The sequence below is a fragment of the Dasypus novemcinctus genome, chromosome 16 (assembly GCF_030445035.2).
Source record: "Dasypus novemcinctus isolate mDasNov1 chromosome 16, mDasNov1.1.hap2, whole genome shotgun sequence".
In the NCBI taxonomy this organism is placed as follows: Eukaryota; Metazoa; Chordata; class Mammalia; order Cingulata; family Dasypodidae; genus Dasypus; species Dasypus novemcinctus.
The window spans coordinates 18,222,144-18,246,586 of record NC_080688.1 but is presented as its reverse complement, the minus strand read 5'-3'; the positions used below and the strand labels follow the sequence as shown (position 1 = coordinate 18,246,586).

At 39.1% G+C, this 24,443-nt stretch overlaps 1 protein-coding gene across 8 annotated transcripts in view; it reads right to left on the bottom strand.

Annotated features, from left to right (window-relative positions):
* Nucleotides 1-24,443, bottom strand: part of PTPN2 (protein tyrosine phosphatase non-receptor type 2) — an 84,234-nt gene that overhangs the window by 17,064 nt on the left and 42,727 nt on the right. For 3 of the 8 annotated variants that reach the window (XM_004470003.5, XM_004470006.5, XM_004470004.5), the window contains 5 exons: nt 20,711-20,811; nt 16,423-16,521; nt 11,953-12,090; nt 3,464-3,673; nt 1,517-1,669 (listed from right to left, as the gene is read on the bottom strand). In XM_004470003.5, coding sequence (XP_004470060.1) covers nt 1,517-1,669; nt 3,464-3,673; nt 11,953-12,090; nt 16,423-16,521; nt 20,711-20,811 — 701 coding nt within the window. The remainder of the gene's footprint in view (nt 1-1,516; nt 1,670-3,463; nt 3,674-11,952; nt 12,091-16,422; nt 16,522-20,710; nt 20,812-24,443) is intronic. The other 5 variants (XM_058277270.2, XM_058277269.2, XM_058277268.2 and 2 more) reach the window with 4 other exon arrangements.

Here is a 24,443-nt window from a genome sequence, read left to right as displayed (position 1 = left end):
CAAAGGAATATCAGCAAAACACCAATATCCTGAAGCTTGCCTTAAAAAAAAAAAGATTTGTTTTGTGCTCACTGTCTGTTCCCTGTGTCCATTCGCTATGTGTTCTTCTGTGTCTGCTTGTCTTCTCTTCAGGTGGCACAAGGAACCGACCCTGGGACCTTCTGGAGCAGGAGAGAGGTGCTCAATCTCTTGCGCCACCTCAGTTTCCTGGTCTGCGGCATCTCTTATTGTCTCTCCTCTCTATCTCTTTGTTGTGTCATCTTGCTGTGCCAGCTCTCTGCTTGGGTCAGCTTGCTGTGCGGGCCAGCACTCCTTCGCAGGCCAGCACTTCGCATGGGCCAGCTTGCTGTGCGGCCAGCTTGCCTTCACCAGGAGGCCCTGGGAATCAAACCCTGGACCTCCCATATGGCAGACAGGAGAACAACTGCTTGAGCCACATCCACTTCCAATGAAGCTTGCCTTTCGAAGTAAGGTCTCGAGTTCCATGGGCTCAGTTTGTTACATACTAAGTAGTTTTATGACTGATGCAATTGACTATCAGTGTTTCTCTTTATTAAAATTTTTCTTCAGTGCTACTTAAAGATTTGAACAAAAACTTAATAAAACTTTTAAAGTTTATGGATAAAATTTAATGAAGCTTGATTTGAATAGTTAACACTAATGATCAGAATAAAAATATTAGCTACTAAATAAACAGTAAAGAACATTTTAATCTGTCTTTGATACATTTAACTATTTATCCTTATAGCATTATGATAGATGGCCTGATTGAAGTCATTTAAAAAAAGCTTATTCAGAATATTAGTATATTCTGATCCCAGAAGTAACAGAGCTAGCGTGTGCTCACCTATGATAACCATATTGAAAGAGATTCCCAAAGAGGTACTATATATTTCTGTTCAAGGAGATTAGAGCAAATAAGAAATAGGAATTTGTCATTATTTATTTCTATTTTATATTTTATGTTAGTGCTACACATAAATCACTATTTCAGATCATCTATCTTTGAACTTAGCTCCTACAACTTAGGATGAAAATATTCTTCATGAGAATATAGCTACCAATCTGAGAAAAGTAGAACATTTTATTTGAATTTTATTATAGCTGCCGTAAGACTTCAAGTTGCTCTTTGTTATAGAGTGAAATATCTATTACATAAATAAATATTCTGTAATCCCATTTCAGGTTTTTAATGGGGCAAACTACCTACATTTTCTGGTACATTTAATGATTAAATGTTGAAACCTCCTGCACATGAAAATTTCCATTTAAAAAAATATATAATCTTACTTCTTCAAGGGTCTGTAAGGAAAATGCATGAATTAACTCGAGTCTGAGGTATATATGACAAAGTGAACCTAAATTTTAAGATGACAAGTTGGATTTACCATATTTTAAGAAGGACTTTTAGGAAGGAAAGAGAAAGATAAATGCTTAAATTGAAAATAGATATTCGATGCTAAATGTATTTTAACTACAACAAAGGGGTACCATTTTCCCTGTAAAGATAATTTACCTGTATATTTGAATCTCCCTTTATAAATTTCGCTCCTTCTAGTATAGCCATATATGAGAATCTGAGTTGATCTGGTGTCTGAATAAGTCCCATTCGGTATTTTCTCATATTCAGTAAAACTTGTTTAATATTAATATCATCTCCTTTTTCCATCTGCAAAAGAGGTGAAAATAATTGAAGCTTTTTGATGTTACAGAGTCCAGGAAACAAAAGCAATACTGGATCATTGCTAAGATTCTTACTACAAAGAGAATTTCACATTGCAGCAGTAACTATTGTGTATACAATAAGAATATCCCATCCCATCTCGACAAGCCAGCTCCCCACACCTCGATTTGTTTAAATAGAAGACAGAGATCTTTTGATCTTTTGGGAAAAAAAGAAGCCTTGGCAGGAGTGAGCCTTTTTGTCCAGAGCCCCTCCCCCTCACGCCTGGGCCAAAGCAGCCTTCTACAGGTGGTAGAGAAGGGAGACAGGAAGTGCTTACATGCATGACGACACTGTTGAGCTACTGCATCACTTCTGGACATTGATCTGATACTGTAACACACCCCTCACACACACCCAAAACAAAACCAAAAATTAATTTTTTGTTTTTGAAATTATGGTTGGGAGAGTATTTGTTATTTGCCTGAATGCATTCCTACCAGGCATAAACATACAATTCAGTTTTAATAGTCATCAATTCAATAAACACCGAATTTTAAACATGTCAAAATTCATTTTTACTTAATCCAATTTTTTATCCACTCTACATATAGGTAGATTGGAAAAGCAATTCAGTAGATGTGACAAGATGCAACTGTGCCAATTTCTACTTTTCAATAGAGATATACTATCTGAAATGTTCTACCCAGAGTATTGATAAACATGCCTGTTACATCAACAATCCTGTTAAAATGTGTGTGTTTACCAGGAATAATAATATTAAATTTACTCATCAGAGAATCTACTTTGTTCTAGCTGTCATGTTAAAGAAGTGTAAGAACGCTGAAGGAAGTATAATGTATTGTAGCTAATCTTTAGAAGGACAGAGACTAATGGGAAGGAAAGACAACACAGGACCTGAAGGTTAAGGTTAAGGAAACCAGTCTACTAAACAGCCCCAAGGTACTAATAATCTTAAAACAAGCCAGGAATATAGAAATTAAACTACAGGAAGGCTGAGGAATGGATGAAATGGTGATTAAGGCAAAAGTATTGTAGATGGCTGTGATTCAATAATAAAGGGAAGGAGAAATGACTCTGTATCCCAAGTAAGTAGAAAACAAATGTCTCTAAAGGAGAAGAAAAGGCCCAGACTATACCTAGGATGGGGTTGGGAAAGGGGTGATAAAGAAAAACACATTCCCTGGGGGAATTTTAACAATAACATTTACTGAGTACTTACAATATACTGGGGATATGCCTAAATATTCTAAAGTAGTTATTCATTTAATTCTCCCTAAAACCTAGTGATTATATCATTACCTCTAGTTAGTAAATAAGGAAGCTAAGGCAAGACAGAAGAAGTACTCATCCAAGAGGAAGACAGTCAGTATCATACAACAATTTATATTTGGGAAGAAAAAAGAGGGAGCACCTATTACTTTTGTAATACAAAACTATCTGGAAAAAAAAGTCTACTTGAAGAAATCTATTATTATTATTATTATTACCTTTTAAATGGGGGATTGAACCCGGGACCTTGTATGGGAAGGAGGCGCTCAATCACTTGAGCTGTGTCTGCTCCCTTACAATTATCTTTTTATACAAACTTAAATGTATCCCACCAGTCACAAAAAAGAGGCAGTTCAAAGGCAGAAATGAGATTTTCAGACTTATCCAAAAGAAGGAAGAAATTTAAGTTTGAAAAGCGTATTTCTGGAAAACTGACATCAGAGCTTACTTCTGCCAGTGGAAACAATGAAAAATAAATAAGACTAAAATTAAATCATAAGCACTTACCAAAACAAGACAGGTGTCTACTAAAGAAAACGTGCCAGACCGCCCAATGCCTGCACTACAGTGGATCACTGCAGGCCCGTGCTCAGGGTTCAAGGAGCCAGATTCTCTCACTTTAAATAAGAAATTGAGAAATGAAGCTGGTGATTCAGGGACTCCAAAATCTGGCCAGGTAGTATAATGAAAGTGAGATATGGTTCTGGTTTCACCACTCTAAAAAGTGAAAATCAAGGGGAAAAAAGTTAGTTCTAGTTTATTTCTTTAAAAAAATCTATTTCGGAAATATGCATTCTGCATAATGCTTTTAATCATTAATGGATTGTTTTGTATTACGAGTTTTTCATTTGGTTGTTGATAATCATTTAAACGGGTTGGGGACGATTTCCTTTAGGGGAACTTGGAGTATATTAATAATAGCTAACATGTGGGCAAGCCGCCGACGCCTTGTTAGACATAGGAAAACCTCTCTAACTATAAGGCCTTTGGGGTTCCACCCAAAAGATGGCGCCGAGGCATGTCCCTCGGAAATCCGCCTTCCCCCCAGCAACTAGAGCGCATGAACCAATCAGCCTCGCTAAGTTAGCATAGCCAGTAAACTGCTTGCACGTTGCCTCACCGTCTATAAAAGCTACTACATTTCCTCAATAAACCAGACCTGCGCCACCAGCCTGCGTCTCCAGAGGGGTTACTGTGTGTTGTCTTGCTCTGTTCCTCCTTACCTCTTTGGGAGCGGGACCGCTGGATGGCACCTCAACACTAACACATAGCACTTATTATTTTGCAGGCATGTTCTAAGCTCCTTACATATTAACTCAATCTATACAAAAATCCTATTAAAAAACCATTTTCCAGGTGAGAAAACTGGGGCATTAGGAGGTTACATAATTTGCCCAAGGTCATGAAGCTAGAAAATGAACGGCAGGGCCAGGATGTGAATGGTAGCAGCCTGAAGTGGAGTATGGGCTCTTAACCACTGCACCGTATTGGACACATACGGATGTTTTCTTTTACTTGTACATTGTGATTTGTATGTCTGTTAATCAGCTAAAAAATATTTCTACCAGTACAATTTTATACTCTTTAGTATGTTTTCCATTTTAAGGATTCTAAGTTGGTTTCATTATAGATTGTGCTATACAGGCACAGAGGAACAACTCGAGAATTGAAAGAAATAACCTTTACATTTTTAAATGAAGCATCTTTCCCCTTGGTAATAATTTCCATCCTTCGCTTATATGCTAGCCTGTTTTTACCAACATTTAAGAGGCTTCCTGTCTTGTGCCGTCTGTCTGCCATTCATTATCACTTCCTGGATATTCCTGATATCTTTATTTCTAACTAACCCATTATGAAAATGTTTTCCCAATTTCCCTTTTACCAAGGAGCACTTCTCAGCCTTATATGCTCCCTTTATGTAAATGAAGTTGTAGTTTCCTAACACGCTTGCACAATTTTTCAGTTTTATTATAGGACTTTTTTTTTTTGGAAGGCAGGCAGCATAGAAACAATATAAAGAAATCTGGGTATTCTTTTCTTTTTTTTTTTTTTAAAGATTTATTTATTTATTTAATCCCCCCCCCCCCCCCCCCCGTTGTCTGTTCTTGGCGTCTATTTGCTGCGTCTTGTTTCTTTGTCCACTTCTGTTGTCGTCAGCGGCACGGGAAGTGTGGGCGGCGCCATTCCTGGGCAGGCTGCTCTTTCTTTTCACGCTGGGCGGCTTTCCTCACGGGCGCACTCCTTGCGCGTGGGGCTCCCTCACACGGGGGACACCCTTGCGTGGCACGGCACTCCTTGCGCGCATCAGCACTGCGCATGGCCAGCTCCACACGGGTCAAGGAGGCCCGGGGTTTGAACTGCGGACTTCCCCTGTGGTAGACGGACGCCCTTACCACTGGGCCAAAGTCTGTTTCCCAAAATCTGGGTATTCTTAATGGCTAATAGCTAAATATTATTACAGCATCCAGTTCTCAATAAAAATTCTCAAAATTGGAAGTTAGCTTTCATTAAAATTGTTTTTTCCTATTTTTCAGTAGTAATTAAGACTCCTGAGTCCCAGACTTGGTTTTATGAAACATAGCACTGTTAATACAGCACAGAATTTAAAAACATTTTTTGACTTATAATCTGAAAATCCCTCTAATTGCTTCTACTCCTTTCTTTTGAAGGAAATTTTTAAAATTGTGATAACATATATATACCATAAAATTTGCCATTTTAATAATTTTTAAGTGTGCAATGCACTGGAATTAGTTACATCTACACTGCTTTGCTACCATCACTACCATCCATTGCCAAAACATTTTCATCACCTAAAACAGAAGCTCCGTACCCATATTCGAAAAGCTTTCCATCCCCTCCACTAGTTTCTGGTAACCTCAAATTTACTTCCTGTCTCTATGAATTTGCATAGTCTAAATATTTCATATAAGTGGAATCATCTAACATTTGTCCTTTTGTATCCAGCTTCTTTCACTTAGCCTAAGGTCTTCATGGTTCATCCATGTTGTAGCATGTATCAGTATTTCATTCCTTTTTAAAGGTGAATAATATTCTATTGTATGCATATACAACATTTTGTTTATCCATTCATCTGCTGATGGATACTTGGATTGTTTCTACTTGTTGGCAACTGTGGATAATGCTACTATCAACACTCGTGTGCAAATATCTGTTTGAGTCCCTGCTTTCAATTTTTTGGGTATATACCTAGAAGTGGGACTGCTGGTCATATGATAATTCCATATTGAACTTTCTGAGGAACCACAAAATTTTTTATCTTAACTGTATACTTTCAGTAACCAATTTTTCTAAACATCCAGCTTTAAAAATTCCAAATATATTGTGATCCATAGGTTTTCATTCTTAGCATTCAAAAATTTTCCTTTTAAATCCAAGTTAAATATGATGAGTGATGAAACCAGACTCAAAAGGTTATGTACTGCATGATTTCATTTACACAACATTCTGGAAAAGACAGGAGAGGGATGATTGTAAACAGGCAGCACAATGAATTCTGGGGGTGAAGGAACTGCTCTGCATCCTGATTTTGAGGGTAGTAACACAACTGAACGCACTTGTCAAACTTAGACCACCACAAAGAGTAAAGTTACCATATATTAAAAAGGGAGTAAAATTTGTTGTATTAAAAAGGGGATTTTTAAGATTCTGAATTATGGGGAGTAAACCGTACCTTCCTTTCACAAAGCCTCAGTGAAGAGCCAACAATGCCAACACTCATAGGAATGGGCTAGAATGATTAGCCCAGGTTTACTTGGTCATGTTTCCCTTTCACGTTTGGTCTACGATTCCAGCGGGTGTTCTTAGGCCCATTTTTTTCTTACTGACAAATGCCCTGCTGTGGCCCCTGCACCACATTGAGCTGACCAGGGGTGTAGCGCAGACACAGCACCCAAACCCAAGACCCTAGACTGGAAAGTCGTGGCCAGGCGGTCCAGACAAGCGCCTTGTGGCACGCACGGGGTAGCGCCGCCAGGCTCAGCCCAGCGATCCCAATGCGCATGTACGGTGTCACTGCCTGGCTCGAAGCATCTGGCTCCTCCATAGCCCTGACGACTGCTTGCTTTCCTTTGCTTGTATAATGTTGGCTCAAAACTAGTGATCTTTTGATTTTTTCCAAATTCAGGTCATGCTGTCTTGGCTACTCAAAGCCAGTTCCCAGAAATGCTCAGGACTGTTTGTATAAGAGTCTTCCCTGCTAATAAGATTTTTGAAAATCAACGTTTTTCTTCCCCTATGGAACCAGACTAAAGGACTTTGAGAGAGGTTAATTTTTATTAATTTACCCCTGTTGAAACAAGATTCAAAAAACAGGGCTCACAATCATCTAACTCAGAGCTTTAAAGGAACACATGGAGTAATAAGAGTCACATGTTTACTACGTTGGTATAACAGAAAGGGGTTACACAATGCACCCCTTTCTTTTTTTCCATACTGGAAAAAAAAAATGGGAAGAAAAAAAGGACTGCCAAAGGATACAGAGCTAAAACCAAATTCATCTTTTTTCCCAACAAGCTCTACATTTGGACTTTACAATTTAGGGCATATTCCTTATTTCAGAACCTTGGACGCATCCTCTCTTGCCCTCCGCCATCAAGGCACACGGCTACCCTCTACCCCAGCCTCTTGCTAATATATACACCTGGGTTACAGCCCCAAATAAGTGGTTGTCTCTGTCTCCAGCCATCTCACACAGGCCTACTGAGTTTGCTTGGTAACATTTTGTATTGTGTATACCATACTCCATACAGAAGTTTCAGTGGTTTGCTTTTCTTTTTTAAGGCAAAATCCCCTTAAAAGTTCTGTAGTCTTTGAATGAGAATAAGAAACTCATTTTAAATGAAGTCTAGGCAGGTAATCTGTAAGTTGAGTAGATGAAAGATAATGGGTGGAAGAGGTGTGCTGTTAGGTCTATGCAAGTTAAGTATATGCTCTGTCTAAAACCATTCCAATTCAAGTAAATAATATTAATTATAAAAGATTATTATAAATAACTACATTATTATAAAACTATATATAATTAAAAATACATATAGTTTTTTGACCCAGGCCCAATTATTTTTTATACTTTAGGTAAACAGAAAGTACCAAGGTTATATTTTTATTTAATACATTTTTTTTCTCTTGTTTTTATTTTTTTCAAGGTTCTATTTTTAAAAATGGAATGCTTTCACTGAGCCTTGGTTTCCTCATCTATAAAATGGGGTAATTACCTTATAGGCTATTGTGAAGAATAAATGAAATAATGAATGTAAAGTGACTGACATATGCCTGGGATGGGATAAATGTTTGACAGACTGGTTGTTTCTGAAACAGACTCACTAATCGTCTTTATTTTCCTCTAAAAATCTCATGTCAAATGTAACCCTCTCTGTATTTTTAACCTCTTCACTTACTATTTTCTCTACATCTACAGCATCACTAAGTTTGTCAAGCCTATCTCTAACATAGATTTCAGATCTGCACCCTCGATGTCCCTGCCTTAGTTCAGTCCCTTCTAAATTCCTGCCAGGATCACAGTATTATCAGTGTTAGATATTTAGTTACTGAGATTCATTTGGAATGATAAACAGATTACAGCAGATCACGAAAGGAGAGTGACAGGGATGGGGGGCATGGGGGTGGGGCGCGTGCCAGGTAGAGAAGTCCTCACCCAGGCAGGGGCCCCCAGGAGCAAAGGTGTTTGACAATGTCAGTAGCTGAGCGTGGACTGGGAGGCGGCCCTGTGATTCAGGGTGGCCGCTCAGGGGAGAGTGTGCAATGCGGGGGGTGCTGTGGCAGAGGGGAGGGCCAGGGTGGCACAAACCGCTTAAACTATCATGCACAAATCCTGCATCAGCATCATCATAATTAGGCACACATCCTGTTTTGGATAATTCTATAGGGATGGGAAAACAGGAGACTGTTAGCATCATAACAGTATTCTTGGAACTCTAAAAACTTAAAGCTTGCCAAGAATATTACGGAAAACAGTGAAGGGGAAATAAAAAGAAAAATATGAAAGACAAATAAGTACTCTAGATGACCTGATATTTTAAAAGCCCCTCGAGAGTATCTCCACAGCTGGAGCCCAGGGGCCACTAGGAAAGTAGGGATGGAATGAATCCCTGTTCACTCAGGGGCAAAAATTCAAGGCATCATAAAGGGTTCCTGGTATGTAGCATTACTGTGCCATTAGCACAGAAGTCTCCTGAAGAGCAGGATCTGCTTTGGCCCCAGACCTGCTAACCGATATAAGACTGACTTGCTTAGAAGCAAACTGATTCTCTGTAGCCCAGACATCTCAAAACAGACCTGCAGGCTGAAGTTGGCTATCACCTCCTGCCACTCGCTTGTCATTTCTTTCTCCCTCCATTTGTTCTTTTAAAACTGCCCCTAGGGAAGCAGATTTGGCTCAACTGATAGAGCATCCTCCTAGCACATGGGAGGTCCAGGGTTCAAACTCCCAGCCTCCTGACCTATGTGCAGCTGGCCCATGCGCAGTGCTGATGCGCACAAGGATGCATGTAGGGGAATCCCACGTAGGGGAACCCATAAGGAGGTCCCATAAGGAGGTGCCCTGCACGAAAAAAGCACAGCCTGCCCAGGAGTGGCACCGCACACAGGGAGAGCTGATGCAGCAAGATGAGGCAACAAAAAGAAACACAGATTCCCAGTGCCGCTGACAAGAATGCAAGCAAGACAGAGAAGAACACACAGTGAATGGACACAGAGAACAGACAATGGGGGAGAGGGGCGGGGCAGAGAAATAAATAAAAATAAATCTTTAAAAAAAAAACTGCCCCGTGCTCCTTCCCAATTCATTAGTATTCCAAAGCCAGCAGGTGTGGCACTTGCCATGGTACGCCACTGCCATGGTATTAGCTCACCTGGCCTTTGCAGTGACTCTACGGGGTGGACACATGACAGCCTTCATTTCACAGATAAGGCTTAGGGGTTACGGGATATGAACCCCGTCATAGAGTCAGCAGTCGCGTATCAGGATTTAAACTCAGGCAGTCTGGTTCCAGAGACTATGCAATCTTGCCTCTTATACTTAAATGCTACTTTATTCTTCCAGCCTTTTTGTTCTTAGCAAAAATTTTCAAGCATAACTTAAACGAACAGCTGTTATTTTATTATGGTGGACTCTTAATCAGGCCAATAAGAAATCCAGGAATCATTACATTATTCCACACTGTTGCTAGCAACTAAAACAAAATGGCTGGCCAAATCATATGATGGCCTCAACTTCAGAAAGATGCTTTGAAACCAAGAATTTTCCTTTAAAATAATTAACACCTTTTTCAAAAGACTTATCTCCATATCATTAGAAGTTAGGAGAACTGCCTTGAGTTCTGGCTGGTCACTCATTAGCTGAGTAATCTATGGAAAAAATTCTGTGACCTAACGGGTTTTAGGTTTCGGTTGTCTGTGTTTTCCCCAATATGAAATATGGGGATAAGAATACTTACCCCATTCATATTATAGGAAAATAGTGAGGCTAAATAAAGTATACGTGAAAGTGCTTTGCAACCAGATAAACAAATACAAAAACCATTCTATTTTATTACTGTTTGATGCATTACCAACCCTCAATTAGGATTATTTTAGAAACAGGGAAACACATCCATGCCCTTCTCCATAAATCAATTTTGAAGCCATAAGCAGAAAAGATACCAAGAGATAGATGATTCAGAGAACTGTGAGAAGCTTGTAGAAATGCAGTTCTGTTTTTGGGAATAAGCACTGTACAAACCAGTATCAAATAGTTATTGAAGTATCTAAATGCAATTTAAGACATACGTAAAGGGAATAGTTGATGCAAAATAAATACAGTAATGGAAATTATTTATATAAATAAGTCTAAGCCTTATAATTCCCATCCCTGAGCATTCTTAGATGACTCAAGAGATCACAACAAGCTTAGGAATGGAAGCCACAGGAAGCTGGACAATAGGAAAACCAGAACCTGATCTTAAGCACGTGGCCTGGACCTACCCCTACATATGCAGAAACAAACGGCGGTTGTTCCAAGAGAGCAACCACAAAAAGTATTTCTACACATCTAAAAAGCACTTACACGTATCTCCTCTCTTTCCTACAAAGCTTCTGTTGGGGGTTGGGGGTGAGATCAGGGGTGGTTAATGAGCACTGGTTAATCACTTAATTCATTTAATCGTATCTAAAACAATATCTCATTTTATAGACTAGATAAGTTCCTGAAGGCATTTTTTGTGATCCAAACATTTTCCTATTGTTTCTAATAACACCTCGGAATCACTTTCATTTTATATTTTTTAGTTTATTCTAATTATAACACGAAGAAGGCAAAAGAGATAAAGGGGAAAGGAGAAATTGTCTTGATCCTCAACCTGACAATAGGAGTTTCACAATCCACCAACTCTAACTATCTCAACCAAGTACCAAGAAAAAAAATTCACATATATCAGAAAAAAAATCCAAGTAAATGAACTTGAGACCAGATACTGTACTTATTTCAACAATGACAAAGTTTTGTGTGGCGAGTCAGTTAAGTTAACCACATTCCAGGGCATTACTTTCTTAACAGGCTTGCTACTCTCAACGGAGGAGGTTTCCCAGAAGCTCCTGCTGCCTGGGTGCCTATTCTGGACCAAGTGCTTTGAGCACATGGCTTCATCCCATTTCCATAACAGCCCTGGAAGGCAAGTATTACAACCCCATTTTACAGATGTGCGCATGGACAGGCAGGCTGAGCAACAGGCCCAAACTGTAATTCTAAGTAGAAAGCCAGGATGAAAATCCAGGCTGGCTTGATTCTAAGGCCCTCTCTCTCTTAATCCCCAAGTATTTTTCAATAAATTTTCAATCCTCAAATCATCAACCTGAATTTTTAAATCCATAGGTTCTACGGTTTCTAGGTTTATGCCATATTAAACTTCAAAACTAACAACAAAGAATAATACATACAATCATCATACAAAGTCCAAACCTTGAGGCATGAAAAGTCTTACATTGATATTTTCTAATTGTAGTAGATGTACTGTATAATATGATTTCACATCTTCTGACAAGAGCTTCACACTGAATCCTGTTTCTTTAAACAGCATCTCTCGATCATCTTTTGTTGGCCAGTACTGTGCACATTTAACCTAAATTTAAAAATATGTATATGATTTTTTTTTTAGTTTACAGATATTATGAAGCCATGAAAAGCTGAAAAAGGAAAACAAAACACACACAATTATCTAAGTATCCAAACCTCAAAACAGTCACCACTATATTACATGTTTGATATTTTATAAAGCAGATTTGTAGAATGTTCTTTTAAGTTAAAAATTAAAAACATCATAAACAGATATCACGTTGATAAAATACAAAATAAATGTCATTTCTAAAGCACGATAACCTGTATTTTAACACCATACTGGCATTTGTTTTATGTTTCTGAAAGTACCAAGTTCTTGCAAGAGTCTTGTCTTCAAACAGTACTGGAGAGGTTTTATTTTACAAGTGTTTTCCAAAAATACCCATGAATTTACTACTAAATGCTACATATCTAGAAATAATTGTATATTTACTCACTAAATTTAAATCAGGAGAGAGACTCAGAAGATACGCTCCCCTGACCTAGAGATGTTACATTTTGGCAGAACTAATGATAGAGAACTCAAATCTGTGATTATAAAAGTATCTTCCCAAAGCCAAATATGAAGCCAGCAGACTGAGGCAAGGTCATTTATTAGGGAAAAAAATCCTTTTTAAAAATGGTCCTTTCTTCTTTTCCAAATCAAAAATAGCTACTAATAAGAAATAATAAAAATGCCTCTAAACAAATGAATACTATAATATTTCAAAATGCATTAAAAGAGATGTTAAAAAGGATATAGGAAGGAAGTGGCTGTGGCTCAATCAGTTGGGCTCCCGTCTACCATATGGGAGGCCCTAGGTTCCTATCTTGGGGCCTCCTCGTGAAGGCAGGCTTGCCCGCACGCTGCAGAGAGCCACTATCCTGGGTGCCACAGAGCACCACCGGCCCGCAGATGCCGCAGAGATCCAAATCAGCAAGGTGACATAACAAAAAGGGAGACAAGCAAAAACACAGAAGAGTGCCAGCGAATGGACACAGAGAGCAGACAGCATGCAAGCCGCAAAGGGGAGAAGGGAAATAAAAAATAAATAAATACAGACATAGGAGAATGCACAGCGAATGGATATAGAGCAGACAGCCTGCAAAAAAAGCCACGAAGGGGGGGGTGCCGACTGAAAAAAAAAAAGGATATAGGAAATGAAAAAGCATAAATGAGAATGAGAACTCAAAAAGGAAGTGAGAGAAAACAGAAAAGAACTATAAATAATAGAACAAATAATTTTAGAAATGAAGATTAAACTAGATGGAACAAGAGAGCAAATAAACAGATAACACCTTGAGAAAAAAAGGTGAAATATTTAAAATTAAACAAGAAATGCAGAGAGTGAGAGAGAGAAGATTAGAGAAAATGTGACAAATGAAGACAGGCAAAGAAAATCCAAATATGTATAATAGGAGGACTGAAAGAACAAAACCAAAGCAATCAAGGAAATAGAACAAATGCAACGATAACTCAAGGGAAGTTTTTTTAAAAAAAGAAAAAAAGATTTGGAGTCACATAGTGAAAGAGAACACCATGCATCTGGAAAAAATAACCCAGAATGATCAATATCAAGACATATTTTGGTAATATGGACTTGGAAGAAGAAAAAAGTTCTTGGACAACCAGGTAAAAAGAACAAGTGACAAAAAGGAAATAACCTAAGATATCCATTTGACTTTCACAGTAATTTGTAATGCTAATAGGAAATGGAGCAATAAATTTAAGTTAAAGGAAAAGTAAATGTAAGCCAAGGATTTTATACTTACAAAACTGATTTTTTTGTTTTTTTTTAAGATAACCAAGGGCCAGGGATTGAACCTGGGACCTCGTACGTGGGAAGCTGGTGCTCAACTACTAAACCACATTGGCCTTCCTGTGTTGACCTTTTCGTTTGTCCTATTTGTTTTATTTTTTTTAGGAGGCACCAGGAACTGAACCTGGGACCTCCCATGTGGGAGGTGGAAGCTCAACCCCTTGAGCCACATCTGCTCCCTCAAACTGACTTTTAAGTATTAAGACAGCAGACAAATGGTCATCAACATTTAAGAACTCAAGGACTATTATAATGCCCATGAGCACTTCTTAGGAATTCTCTAGAGAATGAACTTTAGACCATCAGAATGACTGGAGAGATGTTAACAAAGACTGGTGGTGAATATTAAGTATATATTTACATGAAAAACTAAGATTAAATAAGAGCTGTAAGGCAGAGACTATAATATGCTATACTCTCTGATGGTGGAGATACAGTACAACTATAAAAAAAACAAGTGTTCTAAATTTGAACTGTAAGTATCCATATGAACTCTTGAGGTGTATTATCTTTACACATGCACACAAACACACATATTTTTCCTTAGTTCTATTCACTGAAGAGCCCTAAATATACTGACTAACCCAGTATTAATAGCCATTCTTAATTTTATTGTAGTCTTTAAATACCTTTGCCCACTAAAAGGAAACCAAGGGAAGTGGACTTGGCCCAATGGATAGGGTGTCCGCCTACCACATGGGAGGTCCAGGGTTCAAGCCCCGGGCCTCCTTGACCCGTGTGGAGCTGGCCCATACACAGTGCTGATGCGCGCAAGGAGTGCCGTGCCACGCAGGGGTGTCCCCTGCATAGGGGAGCCCCATGCACAAGGCGTGCACCCCATAAGGAGAGCCGCCCAAGTCGAAAGTACAGCCTGCCCAAGAATGGCACCTCACACACAGAGAGCTGACACAAGATGATGCAACAAAAAAAGAAACACAGATACCCAGTGCTGCTGCTAAGGATAGAAGCGGTCATGGAAGAACACACAGTGAATGGACACAGAGAGCAGACAACTGGGGAGGGGGGAGAGAAATAAATAAATCTTTAAAAAAAAAAAAGGAAACCAAGGTTTCTTAGAGAAATGGCTGACTCCAGGTATGGGGCAGGGAGAGTACAAAACAAGTATGCAATATGCAGTCATCCCAGATAGTGGGAAAGCTATTAAAGACTATTAGATATGGGTTAAAAGGAGTCAGAATCCAACTTGAAGAGATGTCTGCTAGCCAAAGATGACACAATTTGACCATCAATGAGGATAACAACTGCAATGGAGCAAAAGGAATCAAATATGTTTAAATCCTCAAGTTCAATATAATTCAACCCTCTCTGCCCCACCAAAAAACTAATTAGTCACCTGTTGAGGACATGAGGGAATCAACTCTAAAACTTCTTTTTCTATATAAAAATAGTCAACTAAGTAGAAGGAAAGTTTCCTTTTATGGAAGTATTCAACAAAAACTGAAGAAGGAATGACAGATTTGGAATACCACCGTTTTATAAACCCTAATAAATTAAGGATCTAAGCATTACCCAACAATGGCTGCTAACGGTTTAGGAAGAAAGACAACCAGACATTCTGGACCTCCTTGAACAACACACCACCACCCATGAAGCCATTCCCCCCCAAATAATTGTATCTACACCTCATTAAATATCGACATCCAAACACCATAAATATAACTTCTCCTGTTTCATGGCAGTTGAAAAAATGAAACATAAAACTTACAAATCATCTAGTTCGCAATGTTGCTCAAACTATTCAAACTGACAATGTCACCACCACTTAATTTTTAAACCATACTGAAGACCATGACAAATGACTATAAATAACTATCCTGACACTGCTGGACATTCTGATACGTCAATGCCACTTCAAGATTAATGAGATTAGAAAAGGCTTATCAGGAATTTTATGGCCATTGACAAAGCCGCAACTATGAATTTGGATGAAAGAATCAATAATCTGAAGAAGTAGAACAGTCCAAGATCCTAAAGCTGGAAGAGATCTTAGTGATAATACTTTCCAATTTGCTTGTTTGACAGAAAAGGAATCTAAAGCTACAGAAGCTAAAAGACTTAACCAAAGCGATACCGTTAACTGGTATCATGCTTAGACTGTAATTTAAAATTTCAACAAATTTATTCTTTCCCATATTAATTGGCCTAAGAGCCAATAATAACTTATAAAGATGAAAAAAATCATATATATATATTTACACAAAATTTCTAAGACTTCGGTAACAAATTGGAAAGATTCCAATAAAGCGTAGGGATCCTAAAGATCTATGAATCACTACTGATGATACACAGTATTTGTTACATATATTTATAGCTTAGAGCTAGTAGCCTGTGATTGTTATTTAAATATTTAAGATAAGAAAGGAAAAGGATATATTAGTTCTTCCTGTCAGAAACATCCTGACCACTAATCTTTAGCAATTAAGGCCCAAACTAATGAACGGCTGTCTCAAAAGAACTATGAATACATAATAAGCAATATGCAGTACACTAAGTTGTAAATACTAAACATTACTCACTGATTCTTTCTCCACAACTCGGTTCAGCATAACAACTGCTTTGGTCTTTTGCTGCCAAACCATGAGCCAGAAATGACAACACGTATTAGGAAGTGGACCCTGTAAGAATAATGAAGAAAAAGGTAAATAAGGGAAAGGGGATGGAATAAAGCAAGGCTCAATGCATAACTTCTGGTTTGAAAATAAGTAAATCAAGACTTTACTTGAATTAAAAAATCTACCTGCACTAGTTAGATTTTTGGTTATAAATGATCAGACTGAGTCAGGTGGCAGTCAGAGTTGAGGGCTAGGGGAGGAACCCGGAGTTCAGGCACAGGGAAGGCTGTGCCTCCAAGAGTCACTCAGGACACGACTCCCGACACTGCCACTACTGCTTCTGCGGGCACGTCACATTTGAGGTTCTGCATTAGCCCTGCATAATATACATGCAAACCAGAGTCAAAATCACAGGCAGGAATAGCTGACTGGTCATATTCTAGGTGCAAAGGGGCTGAGCAGAGGAAATTTCTGACCCCTTCAGCTTCCACAACAGAAATAAAGGCCACAGATCCTGGCAGTTCTACAAAAGAGGAAGTTTGTGCCATTACTGAGCAACGAATCAACCCAAGTCAGTGATAAGAGTATTTTCCAGAAAAAAGTAGAAATTATCAAAGTACCTGAAGTACTAAGAAACTGTTCATTTACAAAAGCACCTGTGTGTGGCCTGAGTGGCAGAGTGCTTAGCAGAGTAAAAGGGGCAATGGTCCATGTGACAATGGGGGAAAAATAAAATATTAGTTACCTCCAATTACCTTCAGGTTTCACCTAATGACAGCACAGGGCAGAAGGGCAAGTAAGATGAAAAGGACAGGCCCAAATTATAAGTAATTTTAAATGCTGGAAGGTTGAATGAGTGAGTTTTACTGGATCCTGGGCACCTTTGAAGGAGCACTCAACTTCACAAGCAGTGTGGCTGTGTTGTAGGCAGAACCAGGAGGCAGGGCCAAGCCTGCCCAGAGCTCCCGCTCCACATGCACACAAGGGGGTTCAAAGCATCATGAAGGCAGTTGGTATTCAGTAGATGCTGAGTTAATATTATTTGAATAACTAAACTCTAAGGTTCTAAGTTATACTTGTGTGAAAACTGCCACCTAATGTTTGAGGATACTATTCTCTTCTCTCAACGTATGTATCTATTGTTTGGTCTACTTCCAACACAAACCAAATAGTCTAAAGGTAAAAAGAGCAATGAGAATCCCTGTGGGAGTTTGATATTATTGATGAATTCCAAAAGAGATACAGATTACGTTTGTAAACTGGTCTGTTCTGGGCATAACTCTTTGATTGTATTAGATTCAGCGGAGACAAATGATTAAATTATGTTAAAATTAGGGCTTTTGATTAGTGTGACTCATTGATGATTCCTGCCCCTCTTTGTGGGCTATGTAAACAGACGTTCCATCAAGAACACACAGAAGCAGATACACAGAGGTTCCTGCGGCCCAGGAAAAGAGATGAGCCTCATAGTGTACAGCTGATCTTGTGAAGAGATCAGAAAGAAACTGAGCCTGGAAAAAAACAAGTCCCAGGAAGAGAGGAGCCCTATGCCAGCCTATAGCTGAGATAGGAAGAAGCTGGGCCCATGGAGCCTTAAAAGGGAAGAGGAAGGCTGAACCCTCGCAGACGCTGCCCACCATCTTGCTTCAACACGTGGCAATAGAGTTTGGAGTCCATCTCAAGGATGCTTCCTTGTAACTGTAAACTTCTACCCCAAATAAATACCCTTTATAAAAGCCAACAGAGTTCTGGTACTTTGCATCAGTACCCCTTTGGCTGACTAATACACCGTCCCTAAAAAATGGATGTGGTAATTCATCAGTGAAGTTAGTCTATGGTGCACACACACACCTGCACACAGTCATACAGATATGTACCTGCACACACAACACAATCACACTCAGACACACACACACAGCAGTTACATTATAGGTTCTAAAAACTAAAAATAGAGAAGCAGCGTGACACAGTATAAAGAACTTCAGGCTTTTTAACCGGGGGAGCTCAGTTTATCTACAGCTTTTCTACTTACTAACGATGCTATCAATTTTCTTCATCTGCCAAATGGAGGTAACGCGTCAAGGGGGCAGTATATTAAAAAAAGAAAACACACCTAATGCATAGAATTCAGAAGAAAAAGATAGCTAAAATAATAAACAAAAACCAATCAGGGAAGCGGATATGGCTCAACAGATAGAGCATCCGCCTACCATATAGGAGGTCCAAGGGTTCGATACCCAGGGCCTCCTGGCTCACGTGGTGAGCTGGCCCATGTGCAGAGCTGCTGTGTGCAAGGAGCGCAGGCCCATGCAGGGATGCCTCCGTGTAAGGGTGGCTCCTGCACAAGGAGAGCTGCCCAGCATGAAACCGCAGTCCACCCAGGAGTGGTGCCACACACATAGAGAGTTAATGCACCAAGATGACCCAACAAAGAGAGACACAGATTCCCAGTGCCACCTGATGAAAACACCAGTGGACACAGAAGAACACAAGTGAATGGACTCAAAGAGCCGACAATGGGGCGGGGTGGCGGGGAGAGAAATAAATAAATCCTTAAAAACAACAACAACAATCAATCAAAAGGCTGCAGTGAAACATCTGGAGTCTCTAGTTCTCTCTACCCTTTGATATATTTTCTGAGCATGTACTCTGCTGAAAACAATATGCTAGGGTAAAGGGCAAAAGCAGCACTAGGCTGCAGGCCCAGCCCTCAACAAGCCTACAAGCAGGAAAGGACACGTGTGTACTACCAGCTGTACCACATCAGGACGAAAGATGGAGGGCTCACAGAAGCAGATGCTCAGGCCTTTGGAAGGAGGAGGGCTAAGAGGGGTAGCAGTCTAAAACTGAGTCTAAAACTGAGGAAAATTCTGACAGAGGGGAAGCGGAAGAGTGGGAAGGGAGGGAGGGTCCATTGCAGGCATCCAAACATAAATCAAGACACATGAAGGTTTGGGGTGTTTGTGAAAAGACAAAAAGATCTGTGAGGGAGAAGTGGTGGTTGTCACAGGCCACCATTACACACAAAGCTGGGATGGTAGCATGGTAAAGCCATAGACTGGGAAGGGTATTTTAAGAGGTAAAGTAATATCATCAGGTTTGTATGCTACAGAAATAATTCTGGTGGCAAGGAGGTAAATGAAAAGTGACTGCCTGAATACAGATAGAACCAATACAGCTCTGATCTACGGAGTCAGGTGATTTGGGTTCAACTTTTGGCTTTGCCTTACTTGTTACCTAATGTAACTTTACCAGGGATTTTTTTCTGATTCCTTAAGTATAAAATCAGGATAACAACAGAGTTCAATATAGAGGGTTGTTCTCAGATTTAAATGACATAAAGCATGTAAATACAGAAAAAAAATGTTATAAAAGTTTTATCTGGTATAAATTTTATTTCATACTAGAATGCCAAATTCATAAGTGCAGGGATTTTTTTTATAGTCTGTTTTCTTTAGTCTGTTTTGTACTCAACATTTTTTTAAATGAATGAGTATTAAAACAGTAGGATCAGGATTTGAGCACATTTAATCTCACTCTAAGAGTCTTCACTCTCGTAAGATTGTTTATTCAACCTTTCAGAAAGGGATAAAAACCATAGGTTTAGAGAGTTGATGTCACAAGTGAAGACTGAAAAAGCAAAAACAACAAAACAGCACTATCCCAGACAGCACGATAAATAAGTCTCCACTATTTGATAAATGAAGGGTAGCTGGGATGGATAAGCCAAGATCATTTCTATTTCATCTCAGAATGGAAAAAAACCACTCGGTACACTGCATGGCCAATGAGAAGGTCACCAGGCGGGAGGCCCAAGGGGGCCATAAAGGCACTTGCGTCGCCCAGTCTTCAGGGGCAACCTTCCTCAGCACCCGTGCTCGACCCCGAGGACAGGCCACAGGCCACCACAGGCACCGCTGCACTCTTGGAGCACACGTTAGCAGGGCGGTAGAGAACACTGACAAGGCATGTGTTTGCGTCAAATACAGAGCGATGGAAATCTGCCTAAAGAAAACTGGCCTAAGCCACTTCATAAAAACTCTCCTTCCAGGAATGTGTAACATTAAACATAACTTTATCTTAAATATACAAAGCTCCAAAACATTACGTCTATAATTCATTATATAACCACAAAAAAGTGAAACAGCAATTCATTTCCAAAAGCAGTCAAGATACATGGTTAGCTACACTCTGAAGCAGAACCACCACAATACTTGCTTTCCAAGCATCTGCTGCACATCATGCCACTTGCCTGTGTTAAGACGTAACTCCTCTCCGCCTCTTCTATGTCGACTAAGCTGGCGTTAATATAATCATTTTCAGTGTTCTGCAGCTTGACACGGCTGTGATCATCTGAAATAGAATAAACCCCAACTGGCACTTCAAATTGGCCATTTCTTTGTAATTTTAATATTAATATTCTAAGTATTTATAAAATGACAAAAGAAACAAAACGAAGAAAAAAAATAAAATTAGCAAAACAGGAGAATTGAGCCAAATCCTAAATTATTCCCTTTTTTAAAAAAAATTTATTTTTTATTCTCTCCCCTTCCCCGCCCTCCTCCCCCTAGTTATATGCTCTCTGTGTCTATTTGCTGTGTGTTCTGTGTCCATTTGTATTCTTGTCAGCGGCACCGGGAATCTGTGTCTCTTTTTGTTGCATCATCTTGCTGCATCAGCTCTCCGTGTGTGCGGTGCCATTCTTAGGCAGGCTGCACTTTTTTTTGCGCTGGGCAGCTCTCTTTATGGGGCGTACTCCTTGCACATGGGGATCCCCTATGTGGGGGACACCCCTGTGTGGCATGGGACTCCTTGCGTGCATCAGCACTGCACGTGGTCCAGCTCATCACACAGGTCCGGAGGCCCTGGGTGTGAACCCTGGACCTCCCATGTGGTAGGCGGACGCCCTATCCATTGGGCCAAATCTGCTTCCCTAGTCCCCATTTTTAAAGGAAGTAAAACATAATCCTCATTTGTTAGTCTGGTATTAGAAGGGAAGGCCTTCTTATACATTACCTTTTCAAGCATCTGCTGTTTTAAGGGTAGAACATAGTAAATCAAATAGAGCACATACCTTCCTAGAAGTAAAAGGATTACCTGGATTCTTGGTGTCTAAGATCTGTCTCTGACTGGGTCTACTTAATGGATGACACTAAATTTCAATGGAAACTATATTTTATTTTCTTCATGCCTCTAGAGATCTGAATTCAACTATATTAAAATAATTTTGAGCATAAACTATGCTTAGATTAAGTACTACAAATATTTAAATACAGCTGAAGTATTCAAATTCTTAAGAGAGACAACTGAAGATACTTTAGTACTTGGAGTTGAACAGTTTAGATATAATTCCAGTGTTTCAAAGTAAAAAATCTCATAGATTTAGAATCTGTGCTAATTTAAACATGTGGTATACAGAAATCTACTTGACAGCACTTACATGGGAAAGGAAGACAAGCATAACACAGGGAAAGCACATGCGTATAACAACAAAAGTAACATTACTAAGAACAAAATTAACATTAACTTAGAATCCTGAACATACAACTGACAGAAGCATATAACAAAATTACAAACTGAAAACATGGTGTTTGATGTTGAACTCTGAAGTATACATTCTAAGCTGCTCCTTCAGTAAAAGCTATACTAAAAAGCCACTTTCCCCCATTTTAAAACTAAAAAACCTTTCTATATTATCTCCATATGAAAGAAAATGTTAAATGGCTTTAGTTTCACACATCAATTTTATCTGAGATGTTTCTGCTGGACTGAATCCAAGACCTCTGTAAATATTACATGTCATTTGCCAACAGGAAAAACTAAGATCTTGTTATAGTAAATCACATATACTAGTGTTCTCGGAAAGATGATGTCAGCAGGCACTTTTTTTTTTTTAGTCACTTTTTTTTTTTAACAGTTTAATCACCCTTTAACTGTTATGTTACATGATATTGTAAGGCCAGCTACCTTAATTAACAAAATAAAGACTACATATCTCCTAGAGAACATGTACCATAAGAATAAGGCATGCTTTTTGAATGCTAATAAACAATTTCTAAAATTTAAGTTCCACTAAAATATAATAGGAAAGCAATGTATTTCCTCATGTTGCAATCTCAGAAAGGACACAAACCCCAAAAGCTAATCATATCCATTGCACAACTGAGAACAGCACAGATAGCCATAAGAAACATAATCCTAGCGTGCTGGGAATATCCAGTCATCATGCAAATTACCACCAGAGACCCTTCCACAGCAACTAAGGAAATAAGCCTAGGGAGAGCCTTTCCCAGGACACCCTGCCCTTAGGACTGTGAGTTAGAATTGTTATTTCCCCCTCTCACTTTAAAATCCGTACTAGGTGTGTCCCCACCCCACCCCTGCCCATCAGCGCCAGGTGTGTGCTGTGTGCTGTGGAGTTCATGAGGGCTTCCTTCCTGCAGTGCCAGGCAGGGCTCTGATTTCCCTCTAACATTTACTCATAGAGAACCACAGCAAAGCAAAGCCCACGGGGAAATTTCCCAAAGGAAAAAAATTTATTTTACTTTATTTTTAATTTACTAGCAAATAGCACTATAAAAGGAAGGCAATCCTTGGGAAAACTATAGTTAATCAAAACAGGTCACATCAAATGTTGCTAAACCCGTATTTTCTTCTCAGAAGTGATTTTTTTTATAACTCAAAAAAAAAAACCTTCATCCCACTAGATATTTAAGTATTATTTTTTTACTAAAAATATTAATAAAAATTAAAAGTGTACATATTTTTTGATTCAGAGCATGTAAAGAAAAATCAGAGGAGAGTATCTGGTGTTAACTAAAACACATCACCTCAAAACAGCTATCGATAAACATAGGAAGTAGACACATTTCAGGAAATGAAACTAGCAAAGCCTTTTCATGAGAAACCATGACTTTATGTTTTACATTTTCTAGCAAAAATAACAAAGAGGGGCCTGCCTCCTCCCGGATTAAAAGCTACCTAACACACACAGGATTAACACATCTTAAATTCCACCTGAGTAGCTGCCTCCCAAGATCAGGCTCCCTTAAGACCCGGGAAGGCCCAAGGTTTCCTCTTTTTTTACCATCAGTTTGCTCAAAATCTGTGAACTGATCCTTCAGGAAATCCCAAACGAAACTTCTGACTTCTGAATTAGAAAAAAACCCAGAAAGTTACAAGCTTAGCCCTCTTCTATGTTTATTCTGCCCAGAAAACTCTGAAATGAAATTAGTAAAAGGGGCAGAGTCCCATAATCTTGGGACTAAACTAAGTCCCAAAGCCCACAGTACTTCATCATCATTCCAAATACATAGTTATTTTCCTCTTTCCTATCTTTTAAAGGATCCAGCAAAGGGAGAAAAATGAAGAGAGTTTAAACTATAGTGCATGATATACCACAAAAGCAACCAAACCACAGTTTCACAGGAAATCTTATTTCTCAACATCTAATGACACCAGAAGCAGAACTATCAAGGATATATATATTTTTTTCTCTAGGGCACCATCTGTTCTTAATTCCAGTCACCAAGTGAATGAAGAAATGCAATACCCATCAGCCTTAAAACAGAACTGCGGTTTCTAAATTGGGTAAAAATAAAGCAAACCTCTGATGTGGATTCCCTCCACCTCCCACAGTCAAACGGTATGTTTTCTGAGAAATGGTTTCATCTGTCAAGAAATGATGAGCTCTAGCCATGGCCCAGACCGAGCTGACAATACAGATTAGCTTCCTCTTTCAATACTGTCATAACCCTTTTTTTTTTTTAAAACCCCCACTGGTTTCACCTAGACTATCATTATAAAGACATCCTTTTGGAAAATCTTTCAGAAGGTCAAAGAGGTAGAAGGATTTATATTGATCATAGCCATCTTCAGAAGATGACAGACAAAGATCACGAATAATTACCTTACAAACTGGGCAAGGAAAAGCCAACTCAACTCTCTACAGTTCATAGTTGACACCTTTCTTATTTTCAACAAAG